The following is a 16,840-nucleotide window of genomic DNA, read 5'->3' on the forward strand; positions in this document are numbered from 1 at the left end:
CAAATATCACGCTGAGGTTTTTGACGCGAGGTTTGAGTAGTGGGGTAAGGCTTCCAAGACTGCCTGCTATCATTTTGATTGAGTCCGAGGGGCCGAGAAGAATGACCTCAGACTTACTCTCATTTAGTTGGAGGAAGCTCTGGGCCATCCAGCACTTTATATCCTCGAGGCAGCGGGTAAGGTTAAGCAGATTTGATTGGTTTTTGAGCTTCAGAGGGAGATAGAGTTGTGTATCGTCTGCGTAGCAATGGAAGGAAATGCCGTGCCTTTGAATGACTTGGCCTAAGGGGAGCATATACAGGGAGAAGAGAATGAGGCCAAGGATGGAACCTTGTGGAACCCCACAGCAGAGATTAGCTGGGGAGGAGAAAGAGTTGCCTATGTTAGTCAAGAAACTCCTACCTTTGAGGTAGGAGATGAACCATCTCAGGGCAGTGCCATCAATACCAACCCCATACCGGAGACGGTCAATTAGGATGGTGTGGTCAACAGTATCAAATGCTGCGCTGAGGTCAAGAAGGAGCAGGATTGCACAGTCACCGGAGTCAACGGTGAGTTGTAGGTCATTATGTACCTTCAACAAGGCAGACTCTGTGCTATGGTGAGCCCTGAAACCTGATTGGAAAGTTTCCAGGATAGTGTTTTGGTGAAGGTAAGGCATAAGTTGACTTAAAATTACCTTTTCAAGGGCTTTTGAGAGGAAAGGCAGTAGACATGGGTCTGTAGTTGCTTGGCAAGGTGGGGTCGAGGTTAGGTTTTTTCAGGAGTGGCTGGACCACCACATACTTGAAGCCAGTGGCCAGAATGAGAGAGAAACCACATACATTTAAATCTGTATTTCCCCCATTAATCAAATTAATCCTTCTGTTCTTGACCGAATACAAACATATTGAAACCTTGTTTTCACAGGATGGTCTCAGCACTGCAGGAGGTCATTCACCCTGCAGTGTGCATTGTGCCTCATGCAAGAGCAATCCAGTTAATTGCACTCTCATTTCTCATCTCCCCATAGACCAGTCTATCCAGTTCCTTTTTCAATGGGACGTTTGAATGTACCTCCTGACAGTTCACTCCAGACCATATGCACTCAATGCATTAATAAGATTTCTACTCACATTAGTTTGTTTGTTAATCAACTTCATTATACGTGCCATAGTTCCCGCTGCTCAGCCGTAGGGAATAGTCACCCCAACCTACTGTTTCGACTTTGTGATCTTATACACCTCACAAACTCCTCTGTCCCAATGAGAATAACCATAACATCTCCAATCTATTCACAAAACCAAGGCCTTTCATTCCTAAAATTACATTTGTAAATCTCTTCTGCATTCTTTAGCACCATCACATCTTTCCTAAAGTGACATAATACTCCAGATGTGACTGCACCAGCACTTTATAAATACTCATCAAGGTATATTTGATCTTTATGTCTTTATTTATAAAAACAGAATACCATATCTTTTCTTAAAAACTATTTTCTAAAAATATTCTGCTGCTTTCGATGTGCCCAGGTCCATTCACTCTTGCAAATGTAAACGCGAAGTTGCTGGAAATGTGAAACAAGTCGAGTATGCTGGGAACACAAAGCTGGTCAGGCAGCAACCGTGAGAAGACAACAAAAGGTGAAGACCTTTCATCAGAAGGATCTTGTACCATTGTTAGAATTGTGCACTCTGGTCTATATTGTCTCTTCTCTTTCTTCCTATCAAAATCTAGCACTTTGCACTCCTCAATCTCTTGGATGGAGAATTTATAACCAACTCAGCTTTTTGACTCAGTTTGGTTTGTTGCAGACTAGGGAGATAAGCATTGTATGCATGACAATAATTACAAAACAATTTTTGAAATCCACTCCAACCTCACTGCAAATTATATCAAAGAAGATTTTCTGTTACGACAGACAATAAAGTTTTCTGAATCTGAATCTGAATCTGAATCTGGCCCCATAACCTGCAAGATTACATGTATATTGCTACTGTCTTGAGGATTAACTGTTTTGAAAGTAATAGAATATTTTCACTTGCACTCCAGATATTATGTACTAAAAATAGTCCACATTGATAGGGAAGGCTCCAACACATATAGGACTTTTAAGAGCAGCACAATTGACCTGCCAGTAGCAATCACAGCTAAATCTACCATGAACATTATTCTTCCAAAATAAGTGGAATTGGTCCCAATCTTATCGTTGAATTCTTATAAAATCAAACTGATAGTGTCAGAGCCATCTAGTTTTCTTTATGCTGTGACTCAAAATACAGACTTAAAAAAAAGACAGTTGTCATGGCAACAGTTTCAATCTGCAAAGGGGAAGAATAAACATCAGATTTCACACCAAGCACTTGGACATCCGGTCTATTGGCAATATTTGACGAGATAGCATTAGTCAAGTGAATTCCTAACAACCAATGCCCCATTTTCTTAGTAATAAATCAGAGTATAACATGATGTTTACTGCACCACATTTCCACCAGTCTAGATCCAGGGGCATACAGAGGAGAGAAGTAAATGATTCCAGAAGTCGAATTAATAAGTGAAGAAGTGTCAAAACTGGTGCAGAATTATCCAAGAACACTCTTAAAAAAATTCCCTCACAATCTGTTTTGTGAATCTTACATCAAGAAAACAATTCAGATCTAACAATTAATAAAAGGAGCCTATATAACCAAGTATCAAATGCCAGTTGAAAGGTGAAATAATGCAAGCTGCAACACGCTAGTAAATGGGCTTCCTCACCTCTGATCACAAATCCAAATGTGTTGCCTTCTTTATGTAGAGTCACTTCCACAGTTTTCAGAAAAATACCCGAGCCTTGCACAGCTGGAAAGAAAAAAATGAATGTAAGTGCTAACACGCAGGTCAAAACCAGAGCTGATCATTCCAGAGAATATTCAGCTGTGGCTTATTTCTTTGCTTTCTTCGATTCTTCTAGGTATACAGTGGCTTGCAAAAGTATTCATACCCCTTGAACTTTTCCGCATTTTGTCACGTTACAACCACAAACGTAAATGTATTTTATTGGGATTTTATGTGATAGACCAACACAAAGTGGTGCATCATTATGAAGTGGAAGGAAAATGATACATGGTTTTCAAATTTTTTTACAAATAAAAATCTGAGAAGTGTGGCGTGCAAAAGTATTCAGCCCCCCTGAGTCAATACTTTGTAGAACCAGCTTTCGCTGCAATTACAGCTGCAAGTCTTTTGGGGTATGTCTCTACCAGCTTTGCACATCTAGAGACTGAAATTTTTGCCCATTCATTTTAGCAAAATAGCTCAAGCTCAGTCAGATTGGATGGAGAGCGTCTGTGAACAGCAATTTTCAAGTCTTGCCAGAGATTCTCAATTGGATTTAGGTCTGGACTTTGACTTGGCCATTCTAACACATGAATATGCTTTGATCTAAACCATTCCATTGTAGCTCTGGCTGTATGTTTAGGGTCGTTGTCCTGCTGGAAGGTGAACCTCCGCCCCAGTCTCAAGTCTTTTGCAGACTCTAACAGGTTTTCGTCCAAGATTGCCCTGTATTTGGCTCCATCCATCTTCCCATCAACTGTGACCAGCTTCCCTGTCCCTGCTGAAGAAAAGCATCCCCACAGCATGATGCTGCCACCACCATGTTTCACAGTGGGGATGGTGTGTTCAGGTTGATGTGCAGTGTTAGTTTTCGCCACACATAGCGTTTTGCATTTAGGCCAAAAACTTCAATTTTGGTCTCATCTGACCAGAGCACCTTCCTCCACATGTTTGCTGTGTCCCCCACATGGCTTGTGGCAAACTGCAAACGGGACTTCTTAAGGCTTTTTTTCAACAATGGCTTTCTTCTTGCCACTCTTCCATAAAGGCCCGATTTGTGGAGTGCACGACTAATAGTTGTCCTGTGGACAGATTCTCCCACCTGAGCTGTGGATCTCTGCAGCTCCTCCAGAGTTACCATGGGCCTCTTGGCTGCTTCTCTGATCAATGCTCTCCTTGCCCGGCCTGTCAGTTTAGGTGGACGGCCATGTCTTGGTAGGTTTGCAGTTGTGCCATACTCTTTCCATTTTCGGATGATGGATTGAACAGTGCTCCGTGAGATGTTCAAAGCTTGGGATATTTTTTTATAACCTAACCCTGCTTTAAACTTCTCCACAACTTTATCCCTGACCTGTCTGGTGTGTTCCTTGGGCTTCATGATGCTGTTTGTTCACTAATGTTCTCTAACAAACCTCTGAGGCCTTCACAGAACAGCTGTATTTTATACTGAGATTAGATTACACACAAGTGGACTCTATTTACTAATTAGGTGACTTCTGAAGGCAATTGGTTGCACTGGATTTTATTTAGGGGTATCAGAGTAAAGGGGGCTGAATACTTTTGCACGCCACACTTTTCAGTTTTTTATTTGTAAAAAAATTTGAAAACCATGTATCATTTTCCTTCCACTTCACAATTATGCGCCACTTTGTGTTGGTCTATCACATAAAATCCCAATAAAATACATTTACGTTTGTGGTTGTAACGTGACAAAATGTGGAAAAGTTCAAGGGGTATGAATACTTTTGCAAGCCACTGTATCAAGGTCTCGGCTGTGAGCATACTGCCTAACATTACTGCCCACAGCTCAGCAATAAATGCAATTGAAAAATGATTCATTGCTGTGGAATTGCTTTCAGGTATTCCAAGGTCTTCAAGTAATTTAAAATTGTTAATGATTCTCTTTGCCATTTCCTTTGTACTAAGTGCATGAAGTGACAGCACCTTAAATATTTTCTGCTGAGTATTTGGAATTCCCCACTATCCACATGTCCAGAGTCCAACGAGTATGTACAATAGTCCAGGGATGGAAATAAGTATTTTTAATATTTAACGCAAGACGTAAGCACCAAGAGTGCGACACGGAGGCCCTCGACCTTGTTCTGCTGTTCAATAAGGTCATAGCTGATTGTGCAACTCAAGTCCATATTCCTTCAGAATCCTATGTTTTGCAGTCCCCTTAATCTCAGCACAGAATTCACTTATCAACTGGGCATCCACAGCTCTCTGCCGCAGACTATTCTAGAGTCAAGAATGACTTGGAGCGGTTGCATAACATTCATAGAGGCGAGCGTGAATAGCCTGAAGTCGTGGTACATGTAGGCACCGAGGACAATGGTAAGAGGTCCTGTAACATAAGTTTAAGGAGTTAGGTAGGTGTTTAAACAGAAGAACCCCAGATGTTGTACTCTCTGGATTGCTGCTGGTGCCATGGGCTAATGAATATAGGAATAGAAGGATCGGTCAGATAAAGGTGTGACTGAAGAAATGGTGCAGGGGGAATGGGATTTAGGTTTCTTTTCTCATGGGAACCATTTCTGGGAAAAATGTGACCCATGCAGGTGGGACAGGTTGCACCTTAACCGGAGTGGAACCTAGATGCTTGCTGGGAGATTTGCGAGTGCGAATCGGGAAAGTCTATACTTAGTTGGCAGAGGAAGGGAGCTCAGAATACGTATTCAGATGGAGAGTTAACAATAACCTAGGGGAGAATTCATGAGTAAATCCAGTAGTAAAACAAGCCAGTGAGCATTAAGGTAATTCAAAGTTACAATGCACACATCGTAATGAAAGCATAACTGGTAAAACAGATTAACTCAATGCTTCAATTAACACGCGTCTATAATAAATGTTGTCATCACTGAGTCATAGTTGAAGGATATCTGACAAGTCAATATCACAGGGTCTCGAGTTTTCAGATGAGAAAAGGGAGAAGCAAAAGACAATGAGGTTGCAATGTTAGTTAAAGATTGCAATGCTTCATTGTTGAGGATGAACATCCAAGAAGGCTCCTCAAATGAGGCCATATGGGTAGAGATTAGAAATAAAATGTGGTGGAGTCACTTTGCTAGGGGTGTATCACAGACCTCCCAAATGTCAACAAGAGCTAGAGGAAGATTTAAGTAAACAAGTAAATTACATCAGCAAGGCTGTTGTAGGGTTCTGCATGGGAGGCTGTTCTGGAAGGTTAGCTTGCTTGGGCTCAAAGGAGATCGAGCTAACTGGACACAGAATTGGCTTCTGGGAAGGAAACAGAGGGTGGCGATGAAAGGGTGTTTTTTGGACTGGAGTGCAGTGACTCGTGGTCTGCTTCAGGAAACAGTGCTGGGCCCATTGCTGTTTGTGGTTTACATCATTGATTTGGATGAGAATATAGAAGGCATGTAGAGTAGGTTTGCAGATGCCACTAAAGTCAGTGGTATCGTCGACAGTGAAGGTGGTTAACAAAATACAGCAGGATCTTGACAATCTGGGTATGTGGGCAGGGGAATGGCCAATGGAGTTTAATGCAGATAAGTTTGAGGCATTGAATTTTGGGAAATCAAACCAAGGTCAGACCTTCACAGTGAATGGTCGGGTCCTGGGGATGCTCGTGGAGCAGAAGGATCGAGGATTACAGGTAAATAGTTCCCTGCAATGGGTGTCACACACAGATAGGGTCTTAAAGAAGGCATGTGGTGCATTGATCATCATCAAGTGGTGCTGAATATGGATGTTGGGACACTATGTTACAGTTGTACAAAATGTCGATGAATGCACATTTGGAGTAACCTGAAACGCAGCCTTTCCATTCCCTTCAAAGATGCTGCCTGACCCGCTGAGTTACCCCAGCACTTTATGATTTCCTGCTCTCTGACAATGCCACTGACAAAAGCCAACTCCATCACCAACTTTTCTGCCTTTGTTGACAGGAGGAACTGCAGTTGGCAGTTTACAAAAAAAGATACGAAGTGCTGGAGTAACTCAGTGGGTCAGTCGGCATCTCTGCCGGTCATGGATAGGTGATGTTTCGGGTCTGAACCTTATAAGGAAATGCTACCTGAACGCTGGGTTACTCCAGCACTTTCTTTTTCCACCTTGGTTATCCAACTGTGACCCTAAGATGGGTTTCTTATCTCTTGCCCGCTTTCACCTCTTAGAAATCATTTTCTTCTACCATCGCAAGCTATATGCCTCTGAAATGCCTGGTTGATGCCCTTGTCATCAGTCGTGATTGCTTCAAGCCAGCCTTTTATCTTCTACCCTGATTGAACCTCTGCGTAGACCAATACCACACTGGGTTTCTGCTCATCATTTTGCTGTTCTTCATGACCAACGCTGGCTCCTAATCTTAACATTTAATGCATGAGCATTTTAAATGTCTAACTTTGCCTTTGACTTTCAAAAATCACACTCCGCACATCTGCAAAGACCAACCGTTTGTTTAACTTGTGCAACTACCAGATTGCTTCACTAGTCTGCTTTAGGCTTTCACATCCTAACCCTTTGTCATCATTCCTCCTTGGTCCTTCATACACTGAGTTACCTGGGTTCCACTGTGGCTTCATGCTCTTCCCTTTACGGCAGTCTCTAGCACCAGCCATTTTAACCAAGAATTGTCATCACTCTTAAAATCTCCAGTGTCTCAATGTCCATTTTTGTCGGATTAATGCTATGTAAAGTATTTGAGATGTTTACCCCCACACAACAGCAAGGGGGAAATCGCATTTACTGAAGATAGAGGACCTCTGGGTCGTCCCAGAGTGAAGTTCTGATTGCGCATCTCTTAGATAATTCCGTGCTGCCAGTGTGGAATCCAAAACCATGAATAATATGGATCAGAAACAGAGCGGCAATGTTGCAGCTCTGATATTCTCTCTGTGTGGTTCCTGCTTGAAGTTTAGGATGGTGATTTTTTGGGTCGCGTAGCACAGCTGGCTGCAAAACACATCACCTCAGCGGGCAGCCTATTGAGCCATCTAAATGTAGTGACCTCTAGTCCTAGACTCTCCTAATAGTGGAAACATCCTCTCCACATCCACTCTGTTTCCTTCAAGACACACCTTAAAAATATATCAATACCATTTTTGGTGTTATGCAGAAATTAATCTATCAAATTTGCCCAAGTCTTACTGTGAGTGCAGATCAACTTAATTAATTCTGTAGAAAATGGAAAAGAAACAAAGACATGAGAGACAGGCTTGTTTTGACAGCAATTTTCTTTTCCATTTTCCTTTTCGTTCATCACCAAGCGATTTACAGCCTAGTAAATACTTTTGAAAAGTAGGCACTGTGAAATTTGCACACCGCAAACTGCCACAAATGGCAGCGTGATAATGGAAAATGCTCATGTGGTTAGTCAAGTATCCAGAGCAGCTTTTGAGGCCAGGAGTTTCAGACACAGCTGAGAATGTTACCAATGAAGAAATAACTAAGTGTTTGAAAGAAGAAATACTTTTAAGTGTTTTCAGGGTATGTGACGTTCTCATTTTCATGAATCAAAAGAAGTTTGCCCGTCCCAGTAACACTCCCCACAACAACATCAGTATATGGACGCCACTGGCAGTAAATCAATTCTTAGATTTGGTACCTTAATTCATTACAATTGCGAAATCATTTAAAGTTCCTGGTTGTTTTTTTCCTGCTATAAAATTCACACAATATTGCAGCTGCTAATGCAAAAGTTCAGTGTGTTAAATATTTATATTTCTAATATCAATATTTTTCAAATATCAATATTTGAAAAGGAGTTTTAATGTAATTGAACTGTTTGAGCCTAGGCTTCATGCTAAATGCATCAAAGATGAAAATGTCTTCGCCTTTTCAAAAGTCAAGTTCACGTTTAAATATGTTATTAACGTTATCAATACTTAATTCAAGCTTTTCTATTGAATAAATACCAATGGTACTCACAAACAGGAGGCAGTTCGTATTCCACCTCCAGGACCACCCTCTCGCCAACATTCTTCAGAAGACTGATGATCTCATCGTGCCTGAATTTTGTCAAGTTGATGCCATTGACAGATTTGATGTAATCTCCAATATTTAACTGATCACTTCTGTAAATCAATGCCATAGCACAGTTGATCAGCCTACTTTCGACAAGGCAAATTAGAACACATTAGCTTTACTATATCCATTATTTCAGCCACTTCTTTTGAAAGCTAATTCATAATATGTTAGGTACATTGGAAATTTTGAAAAATTCCTGAAATATATCACTCAATTAACGCAGTCAGAATTGTTAAAGTAATTTCCCTCTTGATCACAGCAACATACAGCCCCGACAACAATGTAAAAAATATATAAAACTGGGACCATAAACCTAAACATTGTGGGTTTATGGCATTTGCCTAGAAGGAACCGTGAATGTGGCCGCCACAGTTCAGTTAATGTGTGCACACTGATGTGTTTTAGTATCATATTAAATATTACTTGGACTAACGTGCTGGCTGTTTTATCCATTAGCAGTACAACAGCTCAGTGCTTCAATTTATTTTCCATTACTCCAAAGTTTGTCATACTTAAATTTAAAGCTTTGTTTTGAGCCTCTTCCTCTCAAAGCTAATATCAAATTCAATCAGGGTATGGCCATGATGCATGATTCTCCGTCAGATCATTAACTAACTCTTGTTTACTCTTCATCTTTAAATGTAACATGGCCAGATCCTAAGTACCTTTAAAAACATTTTGTTTTTGAAACAGTTCTAAACACATAGCAGAAAATCAATTGTTATTACTTTTGATGTATTGTTTTCCCACCCAATGTGAAAAATGACAAGCTTACATTATAATTTTTTCCCCACAAAATGTCATTATTAACTTCACTAAATTTGAGCTATTGAATAAAGCAAGTTTGTTTAATAGACGAATGCCTAGAAATCCATCCATGGCCAACGGTGCTAAAACCCCAGCAGGTTTCACCTTCTGAAATTCAATCCACGTACCCTGCATATTGTGCTCAATGCTACAAATCAAGGAGGAATTGATAGCAAAAATAATTATAGCTTTGAATTGAAATGAAAGACAACAAACAGGCAATTAATTATGACTTATCATAGCAACAATAATTTGATCTGAAAACAACAAGCATTTGAGTCAGAGTCATTGAGCTACACAGCACAGAAACAGACCCTCCAGCCCATCCTTTCCAAGTTGCCTAACCGTGCTAGTCCCACTTGCCGTCCTCTAGACCATATCCCTCTAAAGGGCCTGTCCCACTGTACGAGGTAATTCAAGAGTTCTACCGAGTATTCCCTTGATTCGAACTCGGAGAATGTCCATAGGAGTTCATGGATGTCTCATAACGGTTCGTAATGCTAACAGTAGGTATTCGGGAAATCCGGTAAACTTGTGACGTTTTTTCAACACTGTGAAAAATGTCCACGAGTAAAAAAATACTCGTGATGAAAGAAATTGGTACTTTTTACTCGTACGAGCCACTACGAGACATCCACAAACTCCTACGGACCCACTACGGACATTCTCCGAGTTCGAATCAGGGGAAAACTCGGGAGAACTTTTGAATTATCTCGTACAGTGGGACAGGCCCTTAAGTCTTTCCTATCCATTTACCTATATATTTTTTAATGTAATTGTACTCGCCTTACCACTTCCTGCACCAGCTCATTCCATATATCACCATACTGTGTGAAAGAAATTATCCTAGGATCCCTTTTAAATCTTTCCACTCTCACTTTAAACTATGCCCTCTAGTTTTTTCCTCCTAGCCTGTGGAAAAGACTATGGCTATTCACCTAATCTCTTCCTCTCATGATTTTATTGACCTCTGTAAGGTCGCCCCTCAGCCTCCTACGCTCCAAGGAATAAAGTCTTAAGCTGCCCAAACTTTCCGTATAGCTTAAACACTCCTGATCTGAGAACTCCTTCCTCTAGCGACAGAACCGTACACTGAACTTCAAAAGTTGCTTTACCAATGTCTTGTGTAGTTGTGTTCAAGAAGGAACTGTAGATGCGGGAAAATCGAAGGTAGTCAAAAGTGCTGGAGAAATTCAGCGGGTGCGGCAGCATCTATGGAGTGAAGGAAATAGGCAACGTTTCGGGCCGAAACCCTTCTTCAGACTGATGCAGGGTGGGGGGGGGGCAGGAAGAAGAAAGGAAGAGGAGGAGCCAGAGGGCTGAGGGAGAGCTGAGAAGTAAAGGAGACAGCAAGGGCTACCGGAAATTGGAGAAGTCAATGTTCAGGCCACTGGGGTGCAAACTGCCCAAGCGGAATATGAGGTGCTGCTCCTTCAATTTCCGGTGGTGCTCACTCTGGCCATGGAGGAGGCCCAGGACAGAAAGGTCGGATTCGGGATGGGAGGGGGAGTTGGTGCTGAGCCACCGGGAGATCAGGTTGGTTAATGCGGACCGAGCGGAGGTGTTCGGCGAAACGATCGCCAAGCCTACGCTTGGTCTCACCGATGTAGATCAGCTGACATCTAGAGCAGCGGATGCAATAGATGAGGGAGGAGGTGCAGGTGAACCTCTGTCGCACCTGGAACGACTGCTTGGGTCCTTGAATGGAGTCGAGGGGGGAGGTAAAGTGACACGTGTAGCATCTCTTGCGGTTGCAAATGAAAGTGCCCGGGGAGGGGGTGGTGCGGGTGGGAAGGGAAGAATTGGCCAGGGAGTTACGGAAGGAGCGGTCTTTGCGGAAAGCAGACGGGGGGAGATGGGAAGATGTGGCGAGTGTTGGGGTCACGTTGGTGGTGGCGGAAATGACGGAGGACTATTTGTTGTATATGACGGCTGTGGGGTGGAAGGTGAGGACTAGGGGGACTCTGCCCTTGTTCCGAGTGGGGGGGATGGGGAGAGAGAGCAGTGTTGTGGGGTATTGAAGAGACCCTGGTGAGAGCCTCATCTATGGTAGGGGAGGGGAACCCCCGTTCCCTGAACAATTAGGACATTTCCGATGCCCTGGTGTGGAACACCTCATCCTGGGAACAGATGCGGCGTAGACGGAGGAATTGGGAGCAGGGGATGGAGTCCTTACAGGAAGCAGGGTGGGAAGAAGTGTAGCCTAGATAGCCATGGGAGCCAGTGGGTTTATAATGGATGTCGGTCAAATGTCTATTACCTGCGATGGAGATAGTGAGGTCAAGAAATGGTTGGGAAGTGTCGGAAATGGTCCAGGTGTATTTGAGTGTTTTAGTGGCGAAGTTGATGAAGTTAGTGAATTGTGTGTGGGTGCAGGAGGTAGCACCGATGCATTCGGCGATGTAGTGGAGTTGTAACGTGCTGTCACAACTCTTGTACCCAATACCTTGACCCATTTAAGAAAACAGGACAAATACTTTCTTCACCACCTGTGTCACCCCCTTCATAGAACGATGTATCCGTACCCCTCTGTCCCACCTCCCACCCCCCCCCCCCGCCCCACCTCCCACCCCCCCCCCCCCCCCGCCCCCCCCCCCCCCACTTTCAAAATAGTAGTATTATGATCACTGATCCCAAAATGCTTACCCCTTAAACACCTGACCTGCCTTATTTACTAAAAGGTCAGGGTTTGCCCCTTTGCGTGCAAGAGCATCTACATATTGATTGCGAAAATATTCCTGAACACACTTAATAAATTCCACCCCATCCCAGCCCTTAACACTATGACAGTCCAAGTCGATGTTGGAAAGTTAAAAACATACTATATTCCTCTAACTCTTATTGACAATTGGAGAAGCTATAATACAATTCCATCAAAGTGATCACCCCCTTGTTATTTTTCAGTTCCACTCTCATAGCCTCACTGCAGGAACCCCCAATAATACCATCACTAAGAACTGCTGTCCTATTCTCTCTAATCAAACATAGAACTGACCCTGGTCTCATTGTCCCACTTCTATCCCCCCCTGTGGCATTTGTACCAGAACATCGAGCTGCCAGTCCTGTCCATCTCTCAGCCATGTTTAGCTATAATAGCCCAACCCATGTGCCTCTCCATGTCCGGAGTTCATCTGCTTTACCCCTCAGGTCGAGCATTGAAATAAATGCATTTTAATCCATCAGTCTTCCTCGCTCCACACCTTGTTCCCGCCTGTCCTATCCACCGAACTGGCTCTCTTTAACTTCTGCATTTACCTCAATTTTCTCAACTGCCTCATTATTGGAGAAACAAGGCACGGCAGATGCTGAAATATTGAGCAAATCACAAAGTGCTGGAGTAACTCAATGGGTCAGGCAGCATCTCTGGAGAGAAGGGATGGGTGACGTTTCAGGTCGAGACCCTTCTTCAGACTGAGAGTGAGGGGAGAGGGAACCTAGAGATAAGGAAGGGGAATGTGTGAGAGCGACAGGTGAATGTGGGCGATGATCAAGGGAATGTGGAAGGGTTCATTGTTAGCTGAGGGGAAGGTGACAACGAGGCGTACAATCGGTAACATTAATCAGGAGGACAATGGAGAAACACACATGGCTGTGGTAGCGAGTCTAGGTTAAAACATGGTCATAGAGCTGTAGGGCAGGAAGAATCACAGAGGGGATCAACGAGATGCACAACTCTCGTTGGAGAGAGGGGTAGAACTTCTTCAAAGTAGGCATACCTTGAGGAGATTTTGTGGTGGACAGACAAAATGTGAAGGAAGGAACTGCAGATGCTGGTTTTTACCGAAGATAGACACAAAATGGCAGAGTAACTCAGCGGGACAGGCAAAAGTGTTCCAAACAGGAATGTCACCTATCCATGTCTTGCAGAGATGCTGCCTGACCCACTGAGTTACTCCAACACTATGAGTTTTACCTCACTAATTCTTTGAGTCCCACCCCCTTACCAGACTAGCTTAAACCCTTCTGAAAAGCTCCAGCAAGCTTTCCCATCAGGATAATGGTCTCTCTTCAGTTCAGGCACCATCTGTCCCTAATGTAGAAGTCACCTCTTCCTCAGAACAGATCGAAATGGTGTAAAACCCAAACACCTGCCCACTGCATCAGTTCCACGACCACGTCGTCATCTGTCCTAACCTCCAACTACCATTCGCTCTAGTAAACCAGAGATTCCTACTCTTGAAGTCCTGTTTATTAAACTCTTGTTTTATGGGCCTGCCCCACTTAGGCGTCATTTGCACGTCACGCAGATGGCGCGCGAAGATTTTGTACATCCCAAATTCCTGGGGTGCCGCGCGCGACCACGTGTCACTGCCTACGTCACCACGCACCTTGCGCACGTAATGGGCACCGTGCACGCATTGTGCGTCGTGACTCGTAAATGATGTCGCGTAAATTACGTGCCAATGACGCCCAAGTGGGCAGGCCCTTTACTCCTTTTATTCACTCTGCAAGACTTCATCACTGTTTCTGCCAACATGCTCAACGGCCTCTGACTGCTCGTCTCCCCTTTGACAATGTTCTGCAATCACTCAGAAACATCCCACCCTGAAATCTGGAAGGCAACATATTGACCCGATATCTCTTTGGCAGCAACAGTATCTCCTGTCTATCCCAGCAACCATCGAGGCTCCTGTAACTCTTGCTTTCACTGTCTCCACCATTTCCTGCTGTGCATCAGAGCCAGTTGCAGTGCCACAGACCCAGCTGTTGCTGTTTTTCTCCGCAAGGCCATTCCCCCCCAACAATATTCAAGATGGCACAGTTGTTAGTGAGGGGATTGTCCGCAGAAGAATCCTGTAACTCTCTTCTTGCCGCCTCTGCCTTTCCTGGTGATCACCCAGCCTGTACCTCTGGTGTGACCACCTCACTGAAGCACCCATTTATGACGTTCTCACCATCATAAGCACTGAATACAGTTCCAGCTGCTTGATGCAGTCAGTCAAGAGCTGGAGCTGGACGCACTTCCCAAATATGTGGTCACCAGGGACACTGAAATTTGCCCTGATCTCCCACATCCTGCAGGAGCACACCACTGCTCTGACTGCTATATTAGGGGAATAATAAGACTAAAGATGAAAGTTAGAAAGATCTGCACTTGGAACTTCTTCACAACCATTCCAAACGACCACTCCACTCAGCCTGACTCCCTTTTATTTGATACTAGGGGCAGCATCTTCACAGCTGCTTTAAAAAAAAATCTTCAGCACTTGTCCTCACAGCTCAGCAGTCACTTGCGAATATAACTCAGCCTTTGAGCTTCCTTCTGAAGATGTCAATAACAAAGTTGTTGAACCGCCACAGCAAGGCAATTTGTGAGTAAAATACAGAGAAGGAGGAAGGATTGACAAGTACGGAACAATATTTCACATAGATTTCATGAACCCAATGAAGCACATTCAGCTGTGACCATGCACCACTCTGTGTTAATAAGCACACTAATTTAAATTACCTTGCAGCAATTCCTCCAGGTCGTAGATTGGACACTCTTGGTTTCCCCTCCTTGTCTATTCCACCTGATACAGTAAGCCCAAGGGTGCTGCCTTCCTTTTTCATCAACTCCACTATAGTTTGACCAATACATTCATCTATAGAGAGAGCAAAAAGACCGTTTTAATGACAAAGGTATAACAGCATTTATTAAACCCGCTTCGAAAAAATGTCAGCCTTTTAAAACCTCGTATCGCATAGAAATACAAATGTTTCACCTTTGCGTACAATTTTTTTCTCTCACCGAAGGAACTGTACATAGTTGGCAATATATTTAATGAATGGTCTCATGATAGCCCAGGTCTTTCCACTCCTGATACCACCTTTAAGGTGTGTTGCATCAGGAAGTGTCATTAAAGATACCTGCCGCCCATTCCATTTTCTCTCTTCGAATGTGGGTGTCGATACCTGAAAGCTTGGATGTCTAGACTTTAGAACTGTTTCTTTCCCACTGCTATCAGATTCCCAAAAGTTACTTTTGTTTTCATATCTCCTTCCCAGAAGGACTGTCATGTATCCTTAAATCTACAGTGCCCTCCATAATGTTTGGGACAAAGATCCATCGTCTATTTATTTGCCTCTCCACTCCACAATTTGAGATTTGTAATAGAGAAAAAAAAAATCACATGTGGTTAAAGTGCACATTGTCTGATTTTAATAAAGGCCATTTTTATACATTTTGGTTTCACCATGTAGAAATTACAGCTGTGTTTATACAGGGCACTGTAATGTTTGGGACACAGCAATGTCATGTGAATGAAAGTAGTCATGTTTAGTATTTTTGTTGCATTTCCTTTGCATGCAATGACTGATTGAAGTCTGCGATTCATGGACATCACCAGTTGCTGGGTGTCTTCTCTGATTATGCTCTGCCAGGCCTGTATTGCAGCCATCTTTAGCTTATGCTTGTTTTGGGGGCTTGTCCCCTTCAGTTTTCTCTTCAGCATATAAAAGGCATGCTCAATTGGGTTCAGATCAGGTGATTGACTTGGCCAATGAGTTTTGACGCATTTGTTTGAACTTGAGCAGGTAGGATGTGTCTATACATTTCAGAATTTATTATGCTACTACCATCAGCAGTTGTATCATCAATGAAGATAAGTGAGCCAGTACCTTCAGCAGCCATGCATGCCCAGGCCATAACACCCCCAGCACTGGGTTTCACAGATGAGGTGGTATGTTTTGGAACTTGGGCAGTTCCTTCTCTCCTCCATACTTTGCTCTTGCCATCACTCTGATATAAGCTAATCGTTGTCTCATCTGTCCACACGACCTTTTTCCAGAACTGTGGTTGCTCTTTTGAGTACTTCTTGGCAAATTCTAACCCGGCCATCCTATTTTTGTGGCTAACCAGTGGTTCGTATCTTGCAGTGTACCCTCTGTATTTCGGTTCATGAAGTCTTCTGTGGACAATGGTCATTGACTAATCCACACCGGACTCCTGAAGAGTGTTTCTGATCTGTCAGACAGGTGTTTGGGGATTTTTCTTTATTCTAGAGAGAATTCTTCTGTTATCAGCTGTGGAGATCTTCTATGGCCTGCCAGCCCCTTTGTGATCAGTAAGCTCACCAGTGCTCTCTTTCTTCTTAATGATGTTTCAAACAGTTGATTTTGGTAAGCCTAGGGTTTGGCTGATGTCCCTTAACAGTTTTCTTCTTGTTTCTCAGTCTCATAATGGCTTATTTGACTTTCATTGGCACAACTTTGGTCCTCATGTTGATTAACAGCAATAAAAGTTTCCAAAGGTGATGGAAAAACT

The 16,840-nt window shown here is 43.2% G+C and overlaps 1 protein-coding gene across 12 annotated transcripts in view; it reads right to left on the reverse strand.

Moving 5' to 3' along the window:
- Nucleotides 1–16,840, reverse strand: part of grip1 (glutamate receptor interacting protein 1) — a 596,334-nt gene that overhangs the window by 238,040 nt on the left and 341,454 nt on the right. For all 12 annotated transcript variants that reach the window (XM_033038250.1, XM_033038259.1, XM_033038253.1 and 9 more), the window contains exons 3-5: nt 15,044–15,179; nt 8,689–8,834; nt 2,737–2,820 (exon numbers count right to left, since the gene is read on the reverse strand). In XM_033038250.1, the coding sequence (XP_032894141.1) occupies nt 2,737–2,820; nt 8,689–8,834; nt 15,044–15,179 (366 nt within the window). The remainder of the gene's footprint in view (nt 1–2,736; nt 2,821–8,688; nt 8,835–15,043; nt 15,180–16,840) is intronic.

This window comes from Amblyraja radiata, chromosome 19, assembly GCF_010909765.2.
Source record: "Amblyraja radiata isolate CabotCenter1 chromosome 19, sAmbRad1.1.pri, whole genome shotgun sequence".
Taxonomy (NCBI): domain Eukaryota; kingdom Metazoa; phylum Chordata; class Chondrichthyes; order Rajiformes; family Rajidae; genus Amblyraja; species Amblyraja radiata.